Genomic DNA, 17,382 nt, shown 5'->3' on the forward strand with positions numbered 1-17,382 from the left:
CGCCGCGCGCGCAAATAGAAAAAACCCCCCCCAAAAAAAAAAAAAAAAAAAGTAATGGCTACTAACATCAGAACTGGACCCAAATATGTATACACTTTCAAATTAGTTACCTATCTTATTCTTTGGTCAAAAAGGTAAAATACTATTTGTTCACAATAGCACATAAGCTGCCCTCTTCCTCCCCCAATCCTTTTGTGACATTCCATGAATAATTTCAGATGAAATTCTTGGTGAGAGAAGAATTAAAAGTATGGACCGCAGACATTTTTTCCTTTGTTTCAAAGCACTAGAAAAAAAAATAAATGAAAACTGTCTCTATCAATTTAATATAGTCATTTCTCACTAAATAGATAAGAAATGAATATAACTGTGAATTTAAGTAATTTGTGAAAAATCAACTATTAAAATTCTAAAAATCCTCAAGTTTTAATAATCAAGAAGATGTTGCTGTGGGACCTACTACATGCAAGCAACTAATCTAGAATTACAAAAGAGAGTTGTGAAAAACAATTATAATCTATTTTTGTATGACAATCCCACTAGATAATTTTTTGTAATTTTCTTCAGGTTCTGCTCAGTCTCCTTACTATAATTAATACTGTTAATATCCTTTCAAAACTTATCTTTTTTATTTTTAAAAACATGTGACATTTAAAAGTGACATATTTTAAGAAGAAGTTTATGGAGATTGGTATCCAAATGTGATTTAAATAAACAATGCTATAATACACAATTAACTGAAATATTTGCAACTATGTATGTAAATGAACTATGAATGAAATTATTAGGTTAATTAAAAATTAAAAATTAATTAACCTAATAATTTAATTGCTTTATTGTATTATGTAAAAGACAACAGAATGTCACCATTTATGTAGAAACAGCTCTCACAAGTGTTAATGAATTTTTTTTTTTTTTGGAGAGATTTTCACTGTAGGGCGTGTGCGCTCGCCAGACAGACAGAGAGAGACATAGAGACAGAAAGCAAGAAATCACCCCCCAGGGGGGATGGTCACGCCGCAATCCCTTCTCCTCCATTCTCCTCTCGGGATCTTGGGCACGCACGCACATGCGCCCAGCGTGAGTTTTAAGCCACCGGGTCCGAGACACGAACCGCGGTCGACTACGTAGGAGTCCAGCGACATAGCCATTACGCTAACTGCTGGTTCCCACAAGTGTTAATGAATTTTGAAATAGATTTTAATATGCCATTGAATTTAGTCACTGGCTAAATGCATAGTTTCATATATTTAAATCCTATGTTTAGAAGTCCTGTGTTTAGAAATAATGCCCAGGAGGTTGTAAGTTTCAGGAGAGAAACAGAAACAGAAACATTTCTTTACTGGGATAAAAACAGCCCAATCTCCAGGTGCCTGATACAGCTGTACCTGCCACTTAGGTAATGTGTGGCCATGAGTCTGATTTTTGTATGCACTCAGGAAGTCAATTTACATTCTAGTGTCTAGTCACTGGGTGACACGAACACTCCTCTACTTTTTATATCATCACAAGGGTAATGACCATGGGCCCCAACAGCACTACAAATACATACTCTGCATGATCTTCGTTCATCTATTTTCCTTCTTTATAATTGTCTCCTTCCCTACAATTTCCAAAGGAACTGCACTCCCCTGCTTTCTCCATCCATATTACTTTCCCCTTCCAATTATTTTCCACTCACCACCTTGTCTCTTCAGGCTATTGTTTCCCATAAAAAAGGAAAATGAGGAAGAGAGAATTATGTTTGGCTAAATCCTTTTGGCTGAAAGTCATGCATCTTTAACTCTTTCTAGGAACCTTAGACAACTAGATGCTGAAGTGAATGTGGATGCTTCTAGAAGAAATCAGTTAGCCTGTGGTGCTGGCTGCAATAGTGCTACATTTCCCCATTCATGAGCACTCTCTCCTGTTTTCACTTAAGTATATCAGACTGTGCTTTTTTAGTATATTTAGTATATTTATCCATTTCCCCCAAAAGCAAGAGCAAGAGAGACAGACAGATTATGTTTTGTGGGCATGCACATGCCCAGTGTGTTCAAAGGTCTCTGGATGCGAACTCTGCACCTTCTCATATGGGGCAAACTTGCAGTGTGCTTCATAATTGCTGTCCCATAGTCCAGGACTTCAAACTACTTTTTAATATGTAAATTTTCTTCCTTCATTATTGGCTTGAACTTTCTCTGAATAGAAAACATCTGAACAAATGAATATGCACCAGAATGGGTATGGGTTTTAGAGGACATTTTTTTTCTTTCTTCTTTATGCCTTTATGTTTAAATTTTAAAATCATGAGCATGTGTTAGTTTTATTATCAGAAAAATCAAAATTCTATCTTTTTTTTTTTTTTGAGAGAGATTTTTGTTATAGAGCGTGTGCGCTTGCCAGAGACAGAAACAAAGAGACAGAAAGCGAGAAATCACCCCCCGGGGGGATGGCCACACAGTAATCTCTTCTCCTCCGTTCTCCTCTCAGGATTTTGGACATGCACGCACACATGCTCAGCGTGAGCTTCAAGCTGCCAGGTCCAGGACTTGCACTGTAGATGACTGTGTGGGAGTCAGAGATATAAACACTACGCCAACCACTGGTCCCTATTTTTATTTTAAAAACTGTTAATAATCTATAAGATCATTTCCTTATAGAAAGTTCACCTCCAGGTTTGTGGGGCATACTCAACCTCAATCTCTCTCTCTTCTAAATTCGCCTTCCTATTTTATTTAAATGATTGACATTAACCATTCTTTGATGTGTTTGAACTCTCACTTTTTCCTCCTGACTCTTTTTCCTGAGCTTCTGGTCCCTTGTACTTGGCTTCTCATTCCTGTTCTGCTTTGCCTGAATCAGGTCCAACCTCAGGATCTTGTCCTGTGTGTGGCAGATTGAAGGTCTGGAAGTCTTCACGGTGGCCACATACACTTACTACCACCATGTAGGATACTTCTGACCTTTGTTTTACACTGTCCTTCTGTGGTTTTGAATCTAGAGGCTCCCTAACTCAATTGGATGGCTAAACAGCATCTTAGGCTTCAGTCCTTCCTTGACCTTTACTCTTCCTTATGAAAAGACAAACTGTCTTACTGCCTCAGAGTTTGGTAAGGAGGCTGAAGAGCTGATTGGCATATGCTACACTGAGTTAATGGCATGTTGGGTCAATCATCTCTCCTAGAAGATGTATTTACATTGTTTATATTGATTGTAAATGTCTTAACCTCAGAGAATGACTGAGACCACGGGCTTAGACCATGATGAAGGTTGATGAGAGAGATCTTTTAAACCAAGTATGCTTTGAATATCTTCCAAGGCAAATACTACAGGCAGTAGCCTATTCTGACAGCAGATAAAGTTTTGTGAATGCAGTGTACAACTTTCTGAATGACTGTGGTAGTCACTCTTCATTCTAAGCAATAAGTAATAGAATCATATGACCCACTTTCTGAGGCCCTACTGTGGATTCAGGGTCTCCAGGTATCCCAGCTAACAATAGGGGACAACATTATTTTGAGATTTTCATTTGGTATAAGTGAGAGAGTCAATAGCTATAACAGAACAGTCTTTGATGGTTAGGAGCTGATTCAATTAGCACACTCTAGAGGAATCTGGAAGGAAGTAACATGGGCAAGGTTGAGGACAGAGTAAAGAGTTGAGTGAACCTATTGCACTAATCTCAAAACTTACATGAGCACAAGCATGAAGGAGCAAGTGGACCGAGACAGGGTGTGACTCAAGAGCATCTGTAGTCACAGACTTACCAGTATAAACTATAAAAACTGTACCTTCAAATAACTACCTCAAAAACAAAAACAAACAAACAAACAAACAAAAACAACCCAGAAGTAGAAATGAACAAGTCTTCTTTTGTGGATGGTACACAGTAACAGGAGAGCAGGAGAAGCTGGTGGATGTTTTATTAAAGCGAGGTTAAGGAATTCAGGTTAAATATAATCTGTCTCAAGCAACAGAAACTCTCCACAACCCCAGCCACTGCCAAATGGAATTTTACCAGGCTTCCAATATATGAAATGGACCATAGCAGAGATATTCTGTTTTATCTTGCTAATTTTAAAGTTAGTATCATTAATAGAACTTTTTTTTATTATTATTTTTAATACCAGAGGGCACATGCATGTGTGTAAGTGTGCGCATATGCACACAAGATAGAGAAAGAGAGAGAGAACTTCCCAATGGGGCCTGGTCATACCGTAATCTCTTTTCCTCCAATTTTCCACCCCATCAGGATCCTGACATGCACATACAGGGCATGTAATCCTCCAGGCCTAGGACTCAAACTCTTGTCAGCCATGTGGGATCTGACTTCCTCAACAAGGAACATAACCACTATGCTGCAGGGCAGGCCCTCATTTTTCTTTTACAGAGGAAAAAGAGATGCTCCAAAACTATAAGCATCCTCTTACCTTCAGGTATTTGTTTTTAATAGCTGCCTCATTGAGTCCTCGCCATTGGTCATCCTTGGCATTGGCCTCCTTTAAGTCCACAAAGTAACCAGTGACTGGAGTTCGCCCGGAGTGAACTGGAGGCTTCCACTGGAGAACCAGGGAATTTTTCCTGACTTCACTATACTTGAGATTGTGTGGTGGTCCTGAGAGACAGAAATCAATGAATAGAATTTATAATGTAAATATAAAAACTCAAATACAAGTACAGTTAAATTTTATTTCTTTCATGGGTGAGAGCAAGACTGAGAGAGGCAGAGAAAGAGGCAGGAATGTATCTTTGACAGGGTCTCATCATACCATGATCCCCTCCCCCAGCTTTCCAGCTAGCCAGGTTGCAGAATCTTAGCTGGACATGCACCCAGTATATTTCAGGTTGATTGGAGATTTAAAAATGTGGTCAGCCTGTGGCTTCTGGCACTGTGGGTAGGTACATTACTGCCTGGCTGGGTTAATCCATGTAAATTTAGGAGCACATTCAAGAAGTCTTAAGGCTGTGTTTGATACTGGTATTCTTTTTCTTAAATCTAGCATTGCTCTGAATTTTGTGGTCATTTCATATCAAGTTTTCACAACTGTTCTCCATCAAGTTACTAAGTCCTGTTATGGACAAAAAGAGGGCAAGGCCCTCTCAAGATGCCTCTCAGAAGCTAGATTAAAACTTTCCTTCAAGCCTAGCCACAGTAGTACACAGTGGTAAACTCACTGTGGAAGGCAGGCTAAGGCCACAGGGGAGGCCAGGTTTGATTCCTGGCCTGCCCTACAAACTGGACATGGTGGTCTGTGCCTATAGTCCCAGCTACTTAGGAGCCTGAGGCAGGAAGATCTTGACATAGATGTGTCATCCTTGTCTTCTAATATCTTATGTGGAAATATACTTAAATATTCTCCCAAAACACTGTATTCTAGTGTGGCATGTTTTGTTTTGTAAAGGGCTTTATGACTGTGCTCTCGTGACATCCTTAGAACCCAGTGAGACATTTAAATAGTAAGCTGTTTTGTTTCTCTACTTCACAGAGGAAGTAGAGAAGTTTCTCTACTTCACTCTATCTAAAATTCCACAGACAAAGACACATACAAAGAAAAAAAAAAAAAACAACAAACAAACAACTTCCTGTCAGGCTGTCCTTAGGTCTACATTAGTCTTTTTTTCTCTTTTTTCTTTTCCTTTTCTTTTCTTTTTTTCCCCTAACATAGGATTCATGTCCTTGCTGAAGACAGAGGACAGAGAAAGAGGGAAAGTGAGAAATCACCCACCAACCCCAGAGGGGAGATGGCCATGCCACAATCTCTTCTCCATTCTCATCTCAGGATTTGGGCCACACATGCACATGTGCCTGACATGCTTTACAAGTTACTGGGTCTGGGACTGATAGCCACATGAGATTCAGTGTCACTTGTTGGCCCTAGTTTTTTTGTTGTTGTTGTTTGTTTTTGCTAGAGGACATGTGCACTTGCCAGACAGAGAGAACAGAGATGTTAGATTTGACCCTGAATGGCCTTTAGGTCTTTTCCCATCAGAAATTAAGGAGATGGCTAAAATGATCTTTGGCCAGAACCCTCCACTGGAGCTCTCCTTTACTGGCAGTCCACACTCATAGATGAGCTCACAAGGTTACAATGGCAAGTAAGCCAATTAAAGTGCTCACCAGTCATTCTCATGACCCTCTCCCCACCTTCTCCACTCTCATATAAACATATCACATCTTCTTGGTAAGATGGGCTGAAGGATCTTCGGCTTCAAACCCCCATGCATACTTTCTCTCAATAAACTTCCCTTTTTCTTGAGATGTCTGTGTCCTGAGTCTTACTCTCAACTGTGATGAGAGACAAAGAGGAGAAACCACCCACCATGGAAAATGGTCAATCCCACCCCATCTCCTCTATCTCTCCTTACTGTCAGGATTCTGGGCATAAACACACACGTGGTCAACATGTTCCTCAAGCCACTGGTTCTGGGACTCAAACTTGTGCAGTTGGCCATGTGGGATCCAGTTGCCCTAACCACCAAGGCCAAAGAACCAGTCTTGAGTTAACTGCCTTTTCTCAGCACAGTCCTACTTGTCTGCAGATTCAGTTTCAGGTTATTTTTGAATAGTAGTCTAAACATTTCTCTCTATCTCAAATAGTATAAGAAAGCAACTTTATTTGATTGTATATAAATATAGATAATAATAGTTCTTTCAGAGGACAGGAATAACTTCCAATTGGAGGGAAATCTGTCCTCTACAGCACTGATCCCACAATGGGTAACAACAAATGACAGCTGAAAGTTTACAAAAAACTTTCACCAAGATAAACACAATCAATCTTAAGGGCCATCAATCTATGCTAAATACTACCAGGAACCTTACTATAATTTATTTCATTCATTCTTAACCAATTAACAGAAACTTCAGAGAACTCAAATAACTTGCTAATTCTCTAAAGGGAGAAAGTCTGAATATGCCCTAGGTATAAGCTCTTTGCATTCTTGGGAGAGTCCAAACTACTAAGTGATTGCCGGTATCTTTTCATGACTACCAGCTTCTATACAGGCGATATATTAATTTATCTTTTCCTTTAATTTTTCTTCCTCCTTTTTAAATGACAACTGATTTCCAACTAGCCAATCAAAACCATCAAAAGTGACCACAGTGACCTAAAAGCCAACTACAAACACAGACTCTATCATGCTACAATTTGGCATTCTGCATCAATAGTTCAATATTTGGTTGGCCTTTTATCTTGGGTATGAGTTACAAATATGCATCATCCTTGTCTCCTAATATCTTGTGTGGAAATATACTTAAATATTAACCCAAAACACTGTATACTAGTGTGGCATGTTTTGTTTTGCAAAGGGCTTTATGACTGTGCTCTTCTGCCATCCTTAGAACCCAGTGAGACATTCAAATAGTGAGCTGTTTCTCTACTTCACAGAGGAAGAACGATGTCCTACTGTTGTAGTTCCTCTAGTCTAGGAGAAGGAATACCTAGTTTCCAATCCTAGCTACCTATGTGCCACTTATCTGTGTGACCTTCATGCATCATTAAACCTGACTCTCAGTTATCTCACATGTAAAATGAAAAAAATGACAAAACATTTTTAATGCTATCTTCTGTAAGAGTTTTCTGGCTGTATGGCTTGCCTCACAGGACTCAGTAGGTCAAGGGTGGATCTGAGAAGCTAGGCTATCAGGACAGTGGAGAATTGCCCACTGCCCCATTCATTTCTTTTCTGAGTTATGAATGTTCACTCTGTGTTGTGGTTTGGATCATAGTTTGTTCCCCGGAGTTTTATGTTTTAGAATTTAGTCTTAGTGAGTGGTAGCTGTTATGGTGAACAGAGAAAATCATGTATTGGGACTTGACTGTACTGTAAAAGTTTTAAGTGAAAACTGAATTCCTTCAGGGTGTCCTAGGCTGAGGGCTTTACATGTGATAATGTCATTAGGGTGGGGCCTCTATTACTGAATTATTGGTAGGTATATAAGCAGAGGAAATGAAATCAGAATGGTAGAGAGAAAGCCACATGGACACAGACCATGTCCTGCTAAAAGTTCTGCCATCCACCATTTTGTGATACCCTGGGACTTTCCAGCCACCAGAACTGTGAGTTATAAAACTCATTTCTCTCTAATTTACCCAGCCTCACATATTTCTGTTAGATTAAGACACCTTGCAACCCTTTTTGTCAACAACATCAATTTCTACTGAAACATTTTCTACAGGCCTGCTCACAATCTCTTAGTCTCTAGTTATTTAGCTTTATTCAGGAATTACAAGAATTTCTGCCACTTTGTGCAGGTGGCAGAAAGAACTTAAGAAATACCAATGGGTTTCAGGGATGTACAAAGAAAGGCAGAGTGTTTTCCTCTTCATATTTGCTAAAGTTGAATGAGCACTTGAATTTCTCTTGAGTTATTTTATAATCTTTCTATTCACCCTTGACAGAGAAGTGATGCAGATGAACACTCACCAAGTGAAGGCAATGTGATGATTCCTTAAGGACAGAGGGGAAAGAGAGAGCACTGGGCAGGACTGCTGCCTACCCAGGGTGACTGGTGAGGCCCTAGGCTCTCATGGTGGATGGTGGTGTCACATCAGTTATTGGATGTGTTGCATATTAAGCCCAGGTAGAGAATTTAATCAACCTGTGGCACCCAAAGCATTTCAGTCTCTGATGTCAGTCCCATTGGAAACAAAATAGAACCATCCACAAAATAAATTAACTTTGCTAGTTTGAATCTTAATGGCTTACTCAATTTGTTTGTATTCAATTTTTATACTTCTTCAGTTCTATAGTTCTCAAAGAGTAATAAGCATAGGAATGTTTTTCTGCCTATTTCTAATTTTTTTTCTCAGCTCACTCAACTATTCCTTATGACAAACTCCAACAGGGATGATTTACCAGCCAGGTTCTAGGATATTTCTTGTAATGCAGAGTTTGGAAAACACAAAGAGAAAAAGGAATGGAGAAGTGAATGGAGAGAGACAAGTGGAGAAAAGCAGTTTTTAAGTCACAGGTGGGCATATTAATTTCTTGGTGATATAATGAAGAGCTATGAGAGAGGGAGGAGGAAAGTGATAACAAGGAAGAGAAGCCATGTAGGTTGGGTCTGGAGGAAGAGCTTTTGGGTGATTAATAAATGGGAGACTTTGCAGCGATTGGGAGAATACATAAAAAACAAGAAGTGCAGGGAGAAATTTTTGAGAAATTCTGTTGAAGGCTATGAATTAGATGTCTTTAAATGGCTTTAACGAAGCAAAAGCAAAATTGGAAATTCCTTTTAAATGCTCATTTGGCACTCAAATTGTAGCCTTCTGTCAATCCTATTCCATACAGAGGCTGAACTATAGGGGCTCTAAGATTATCTGGGACACAAATATAAGAAATTTACACTCAGCTTTATATAACTACTTATTACTTCATATTACCCCAAAAGTATTTGAGGTAAACATAAGGGATCAAGATAAGTCTTTTCTCCGTGTTGTCTATATAATACTTCATTTAGTTCCAAGTTGTTAGATTCTATTGGAAGAAATGGTGAGCCCAGTGCTAAGACATGGTTTCCATGGTTTACCTGGAACAGCAATGGTCCACTCTTCACATTTGAAGCATTCGCTTATAGCTGAGGGAGCTCCCAACCCAGCGATGTTCATGGCTGCCACTTGGAACTGATAAACTGTGTTTTCCTTCAAGTCGCTAATCTGTGACAATGACGAGAGATAGCGAATGTTTCATATTTGTTTTTTCTAATTGTTTAACATTTTATTTATTTACCTGTTGTGTTGCACACACCATAGGAAGACTCTCAATTTGTCATTCTGTTTTGTAATCTCCTCCCCTGAGTGTAGAGGAAACCATGCCCTGCTTGTAATAGGGTCATCACAGAGAGGAAAAATGAGCCACTGAATGGAAGAGGATACCATGCAACTTACAGAGCTGCAGATTTATACTCTTAATATGTGAACAACTTTGCAAATTAATAAGTAGCCCATTTGAAAAATGGACAAAAACTTGGAAGAGGCATGTTGTAAAAGAGGCTATCAAAATGTACCATAGTAAAAGATGTTCAGGCTCATTTGACATGAGTCAAAACTGAAAGTGTGTGAACATACTCCATGTTGGTGAGAATATAAAGAAATGGGAATTCTCATGAATGGGAAAACAGTATAGAATCAAAGTGAAAACAATCCATTCTTGGACCCAGCAATTTTACTTTCAGGTAATAACCTAGAGAAACTGGTGCACACATATACCAGTGAGAGTATACAGAAACTCCATAGCTCCATTATTTGATATAGCTAAACTGCAGAAATGCCCAAATAGTAATCAGTTATGGAACGGAAGAGTGTATTATATGATTATATGAGATACCATATAATAATGAAAAAGAATGAGTTATAGTTACAGGCACCAATGCAGAAGAATCTTAAAAATACAATTCATTTGATGAAATCTCAGTGTATGTATGATATTTCATAAAATGGAAATGGTAAATTAAAAAGAGCCCAGGCAGAGGAATTAGGGTACTATGGCTGGACCCACAGGGGGAGAGGTCCTGAGTGCATCCCAGGCCTACGCTGAGTATGGTGTGTGTGTGTGTGTGTGTGTGTGTGTGTGTGTATGTGTGTATGTATGTGTGTGCGCATGCATGTGCCTGTGGTCTTCACTGCTGAGGCTGGGGATACATCATAGCATGAAGACCTGGTTAAGGATGTTTCTCTCTTTCTCTCTCTCACAGAGAAAATGGACAGAAATACTTGGAACAAAAAATTTTATAAAAAAGAAAAAAGGAAAGTACCATTCTCCTGGCTTTGCCCTGTTTTGGTACATAGGGCCTTTGTGCTGAGTGATGGTTACTTGGACCTCACTGATGGTGCTCTAAAGAGGTGGGCCAAGGAGCAGAGGTCCCCATGTGGGGAGAATGCATGCGAAGCACCCCTGTGGCCATCAAAAGATGGCCATCAAGCTGGGAATACTCTACAGGTGCAGAGCTGAGTCCAGCCTCAAGCCCGTGCCCCTATATTCTTTGTAATTTGGACATTGAAAGTTAAAAATTGAGTCATTCAGATCCTGAAGCTAATGGCATTTTGGTTTTAGACATTTTTTAAGTTTAGAAAGAAAAAAGTTTTCATAAGTATGAATTTCATCTCTATTTCGATAGGGAGTCTAAGAAATTGTTTATGTGTATAAATCAGAAAAGTAAATCTTATGTGGTTAACCAAACTATTTGTATGCATATGCATACATACATATATTATGTATATGAATAAATCTTCAGAGGAGAGAGAGAGAAGAAGAAGGAGCACTTTCCAATGGGGCCTGATCAACATCACAATCCTTTTTCCTCCAATTCTTCATCCAGTAAGGATTCTGGGCACACATGCATGAGCCCAGCACATTTTCAAGCAGTTGAGCTGGGACTCAAACCTTGGTTGGCCACCTGGGATCCAGCTTACTGTGCACAGCACTAAACCACTGTGCTATGGGGCCGCCCCACCTAGGTATATTTTTCATAACAGGTATACAATTATGAACTATGAACGCTAGAGCAATAACACTAGTCCTCTGCCAGGTGTTGGGTGTGCATGGGTGTGTATGTAAGCATCTCCTCACAAACAGGGCATGCCACCCTACAGAAAGTCACATGCTTACCTTGTATGCGGTGTCACTGACAGCTTTGATGTTGGCTTCTCTCCATTTTCCTGCTACTCCACCAATGACCTCACGATAGTTCACAAAATATCCAGTAATTTCTGTTCCTCCAGTCTTATCTGGTTGCTTCCATCCAAGAACCATTGAGTCACGAAAACTTTCAAGACAAGTGATATCATAGGGTGGAGATGGTACCGCTGTTGCAACGTAAATAGTTTGTGAGTAGACAGAAATGTATTTATGATTCTATATATATTAAACTTGTTTAACTGGTGCCATGTATGAGAGCATTATATCTTAGAATGTAAAACTAAAACATGAGAATGCTCAGGAACTTGGCCTCCAACTTGATGTATGAGGAAAAAAAATGGGCACGTGGTAAAAAGTGCACTGCAATTGTTATTCCAAAGATTAAAAAGAACCTGACCTGGAAAAATGGTACACTATTCTGAAAAAGGGATCCTTTTCCCCATTAGGAAGAATTACTTTCCCTGAGGTATGTATTTTTGTTTCTTTAGGTAGTTTTGTTTTGATTTGCTCCCTAAAGAAAACAAAATGTATGTATCAATTTCTGCCTTAATTTGCTTATTTAGAATTTTCTTATATTTTCAAGTGGTTAGCGTTTCACCATTTGGAAACACTTAGACTTGCAAGACCTTACAATACAGATTCTGTCTGCACACAGGAAAAATCTTATTTTGGAACTCGCCTAAATACCATCTTTAAAAGATGTTTTTGGGCTAACTCATGGCATGGTGGTTAAGGTGGCTGGATCCCCATATGGCTGACCACGTGGTTCAAGTCCTGGATTCAGTGCCCTGAGAAATATGCCAGGAGCATGTTTGGGGTGTGTGCTCAAATCTTGAACGGAGGAGAAGGAATCACCACCCATTGGTGGTGATTTCTTACTTTCTCTCTCTCTCAGTCTCTCCCTGGTGAGCAGATGAACCCTCTGGCAAATTTTTTTTAAGTAAAATAATTTTTTAAAGAGGCACAGTCTGCTATGTGACTTTCTCTTAGTACATAATATTTTTGTTGCATTATTTTTAACCTGATGTGCAATGTTATTCATGTAGCGCAAAATATACAGAGCTGTCACCACTTTCATTAGTACCTAGCCAGAAAAACATTCAGAGGAAATATATCCATATCTATATATATCTATATCTAATCTATATCATCTATATCTATATCTATATATCATCTATATCTATATCTATCTACCTACCTATCTCTATCTATCATCTATCTATCTATCTATCTATCTATCTATCTATCTATCTATCTATCTCTATTATCTATCTATATCTATCGATCTATCTATCTTGCTATAGGGCATGTGTGCTTGCCAGAGAGAGACAGAGAAAGGGAGGGAAAGTAAGAAATCATTCCTCAAAGGGGATGGGTATGACATATCTCTTCTCCATTCTCCTCTTGAGATTTTGGACATGCACACACACAAGTAGTTTTTTTTTTTTAAGCCACCGGGTCTGGGACTCTAACCATTCAGTCAGCCATGTGGGATCTAGCTGCCTAAACCTCCAATACACCTGCTAGCCACGGAGGATATTTTTAAAATCCTCATCCATTTATGTGGTTATGCTGATCAACTTTTCACTCAACTACTAACATTATAGTCTTTGATAAAAAGAGAGAGAGAGTGGAGTCATGGCAAGAAATTCCCCTGGATCTACAATAGCATCAAAAGAGATTTTCTGAATATTTACTTGGATTACAGGAGATAAAGGAATTATACCATTCTCATTGTATAACATTCTTAACCAGTGGGTTAGCTATCAGGTCTTGGTGACCGTGAGGAAGGGTCTTTCTACTGCCCTTGAGGAGAGGAATAATAGCTTGATTCATGATCAAGCACTTTTTTCCTATATGTCAGGGAGCTCAGAAACCAAAATCAGTGTGCCTATTAATTTCTTGTTCACTTTGTAGTTTTGTCATTAGTAGACTGTAGTAGACGTCATCTATTCTTTCCGATAGTGGGTTAACCAAATATGATACTGGTTCCCTGGGGAGATAGCATCTGCCGCTGGCACCCAGAACACTCTGGAGAGATGGTAGAAGGAAAACAGGATATGGGCTTTGTGGTTAAGGATAAGTGGCAATTAATGGGATCCACAGATCCCAGAAGAACCTAGACTGATTAGTGGGACAGGACCAACCTTCCTGAGATATTTCCCAGTGTGTTGAATTCAGCACTTCTTGGGGGAATTCCACTTATTGCTGCTAACTGAACCACTGGATACGTGTAACTTTGATCTGTCTCTTAATTATGTTGATTACAGACAAATGTTGCTTCTATCTAAAGAAGATTCAAATTTAAATGATTCCCAGTTTATTTATTTTTAAAGAATTATTTATTTATTTAATTCCATTTGTTGTTATTATTATTATTAAATTTGACCAGAGAGAGAGAAAGGGAAAGCAAGAAAGCAAGCCGCCAGGTCCAAGACTTGAATGGCGGTCAGCCATGTGGAAGTCCAGCACCTTAACCACCACACCACCTGCCAGCCCAATGACTCTCAATTTAAATAATATATTTGAAGTAAATTTCTGATTATCTATAATAAATAATTAATTTTAAAATATTCTCAGAACAAAAAAGATTTAAAATACATTTCTCTCTTCCCCACTCACCAATCTCTTTCCTTCATCACGTTTTAATAAAAGCTCTCTCTCTCCTTCTCTCTCTATTTCTGAGCACTGCTGAACATGAACTCTCAAATGAATATCCCATTTCACCTTGATTTGAATGGACAAATAAAGGTATAAAAAAAATAGAGGTGGTTTCAGAAATCAGTGGTGGTATATAAATAAGGAATGGAGAAAGGTATTTAAAAATGTATCAGCATATGCTCACTTCATTTTTATTTGATAAGAAAAATGTGTTATTCCTGAATATATAGCCACAGGCACTACAAATCCTAACTGGATCATTCCTAGGTTACTGATGAATAGTCTTAAATAAATCAGTTCTGGGAATGTGGATCACATATCATAGGGTATTGCTATATGTGATTATAAAACCCTGTTAAATTTTCATAGCAAGTCAGAGATGATGTTACTTTCATTTATTTGAATTAAATGTGAATGATTACTTGAAAACTGAGGATGAACAACAGAAGCTAACCACTATTACCTGGGTACCATATGACTTCCTTGTGAAAAATATTTCCTATCTATGTACTGAACATAAACATTTCAAAGGACCTCACACAAGCTACAATTACCCAGTTCTCTATGCCCTCATGTCTAATTTTCTTAGCAAAATGAGTCCAAAGCTATGTCTGCCTGACAAACCAAAAAAGGGTCTATGACCAAATTATTCTACATATTGCATTTTAAGCACAATGAAAAATGTATAAAAATCAAATCCATATGCAATCACTTTTATAACTCGTTCGATGAAAGTATTTTAAATGACTAGTTGAAGACACGTAAGTTAAGAATAAACACTGATGAAGGCAAACACAGATGGAGAATGTGATCTGGACAATGAGAGGTGAGCACACTGATGGAGACAGATGGCACAGTTTCACTCTTTGAACTCTCACCTAGGTCCTTCTTCTTTTTCAGGGGTTCAGACTTACTTTTCCCCTTAGGTGCTGTTTTCTGTGATGATGGGGTAAGCTCTTCCTGAACTGTTTCACTTACTTTACTCACTTCTGTTTGTCCCAGCTTGTGAGAGCTACTGGGTAGTGAAGGTTTGTTAAGTTTGCTACTGAGCAAAGCATCTTTCTGAAAGGTTGGCAGGGAGGCTCCATGCACGCCCCCCCTGGAGTCTGTTAGTCCACCAGGCGTATCACTCAGTTCAGGCCACACCTCTGGAGAGACTCCTCCCCCTACAATTGCCAGATAACAACAGAAACACGTTGAGCCCAGACACAGTATAAATTGCTTTTATGTAATAGAACAAGGAGAAAAACATTCGGCACATGAGTAGAACAAAACAATCTTAGTTTAACAGGAATTATTTGGATTTGCAAGAAGTATGGAAAGCAGACATTTCACATAATTTACACCAAGGAACATTTCAACATTTCCATATTTTGGAAAAAGAAGAAATGACAATAACAAAAGACCCAAAACACACACATACACACACAGACAAAACAAAACTGTTAAAATTTGCAGAACCCAAAGACCTTTTAGTATATACAAGAACAAGTAAATCTCAGACATTTCTTGAGAGACATAGTCCTATTATTCAACAGAGTGATAAAAAGGACCATAAAATACATAAGACATAATATTAAAGACCTTGATTTTATAATAGTTAGAATTATGTACATTATTATAATAGTAATGGTCTATACCTCCAAATCTCAAAGATGTCCACTATTGTCCATATTGTAAGAAATGTTTTTAAAAAAGTAATATGGAATGTTAACTAAAGATGATTGCTGCTGGATGATCTCTTTTAAATATGTTATTGTAATCACAGATTTTATTTTTATTGCTCTGAACTACCTGAGTTCCTTCCCTGTGCAAGATTGGGAGGTACATCCATGCAATTGCTTTATTACTGGTTTTAATCTATCAGTTACTTTGCAAGTAGTGACAATACATGATGGAGCAGCCATACATGCCTTGCATGAATTTTAGAGATGTTTATAAGAAGCATGTTAATGAGCTGTTAGTGAAAACAAGCCAAGCTCTGCCATAGATGAAACTGCTTTTATGTACAAGATGACCCGTGTTATGGGTGATATACCACTCCATGGATTCGGGATGGCCCTTTGCAGTCCCAGGATGAGCATGAAGTTAGAATGGAATTTCACACAATGGGAAATATCTGAGAAAACTTGAACTCGTAAGGATGAAAAGGCTACAGATACGCAGATTCTGGGTAAGTGATGACGATCTGTAAAATGACAGCTAAGGAAGGTTAGATGTCACCTGAAGTCAGAGAAAATGATCATCTAAGGATGGAACCATGGAGCAATATTAGAAGCTTTAAACAATTCCTGGAGAGGAAGGTAACTGCCTCTACTAAAAAAAAAAAATCATCTTTTTACCTATAAAATGATGCCTAAGCAACTTACCTATAGCGGCTTTGACTTCAATAGCTTCTGAATCCTGGGAATATTCACTAAGTCCAGCTGCATTAACTGCCCTGACTCGGAAAATATAACTCTGTCCGGTCACCAATCCATGACAAGTAAATCTAAAATGAAAGAAATTTTTTTTATCTTTGGTAGGAGGAAAATTAAGGAAGATGATTGTTAGATGACTGAGTGATCTAGCTTTATGAAAATGATTAATCTTTATTATCTTTTTTAGGCAGAGATTTTTGCTATTGGGCACTTGCCAGAGACACTGAGAGAGACAGAGAGAAAGTGAGAAATCACTCCCCAGGGTGAATGACCACACTGCAATTCCTTCTCCTCTACTCTCTACCCAGGATCCTAGACACTCATGCACACGCGCCTGGTATGAGTTTCAAGCCTCTGGGTCTGGCCCTCAAATTGTGATCAGCCAGGAGGAAGTCCCAACACCTTTACCACTACACTACCTGCCAGCCCCCAAAATGATTAATTTTTTAAAAGAAGAAGATACAGAGAGATCCAGGTAACAATGTACTTTAGACAAGAAGGCAATTAACGCAATTTACTAAACTCACTGTCAAAAAATGAAGAGGCCTGGTTTTTGCCTGAATGCTAAGCAGTAAATTGGGGATTTCCATACAAAGTTAGCCATAAAGTATGAAATTACAGCCTGGGATATATGAGACATTTAATAAATAATAGGTAGTACTAATATCATTAGCAA

The 17,382-nt window shown here is 38.5% G+C and overlaps 1 protein-coding gene across 2 annotated transcripts in view; it reads right to left on the reverse strand.

The window, feature by feature from the left end:
* The window catches only part of MYOM1 (myomesin 1), a 176,755-nt gene that overhangs the window by 55,622 nt on the left and 103,751 nt on the right, over positions 1-17,382 (reverse strand). The window contains exons 17-21 of one of the 2 annotated variants that reach the window (XM_006146486.3): positions 16,656-16,777; positions 15,165-15,452; positions 11,596-11,792; positions 9,518-9,644; positions 4,413-4,597 (exon numbers count right to left, since the gene is read on the reverse strand). In XM_006146486.3, coding sequence (XP_006146548.1) covers positions 4,413-4,597; positions 9,518-9,644; positions 11,596-11,792; positions 15,165-15,452; positions 16,656-16,777 — 919 coding nt within the window. The remainder of the gene's footprint in view (positions 1-4,412; positions 4,598-9,517; positions 9,645-11,595; positions 11,793-15,164; positions 15,453-16,655; positions 16,778-17,382) is intronic. The other variant, XM_006146485.3, reaches the window with a different exon arrangement.

The sequence above is a fragment of the Tupaia chinensis genome, unplaced genomic scaffold, assembly GCF_000334495.1.
Source record: "Tupaia chinensis unplaced genomic scaffold, TupChi_1.0 Scaffold000180_1, whole genome shotgun sequence".
Lineage (NCBI taxonomy): Eukaryota > Metazoa > Chordata > Mammalia > Scandentia > Tupaiidae > Tupaia > Tupaia belangeri.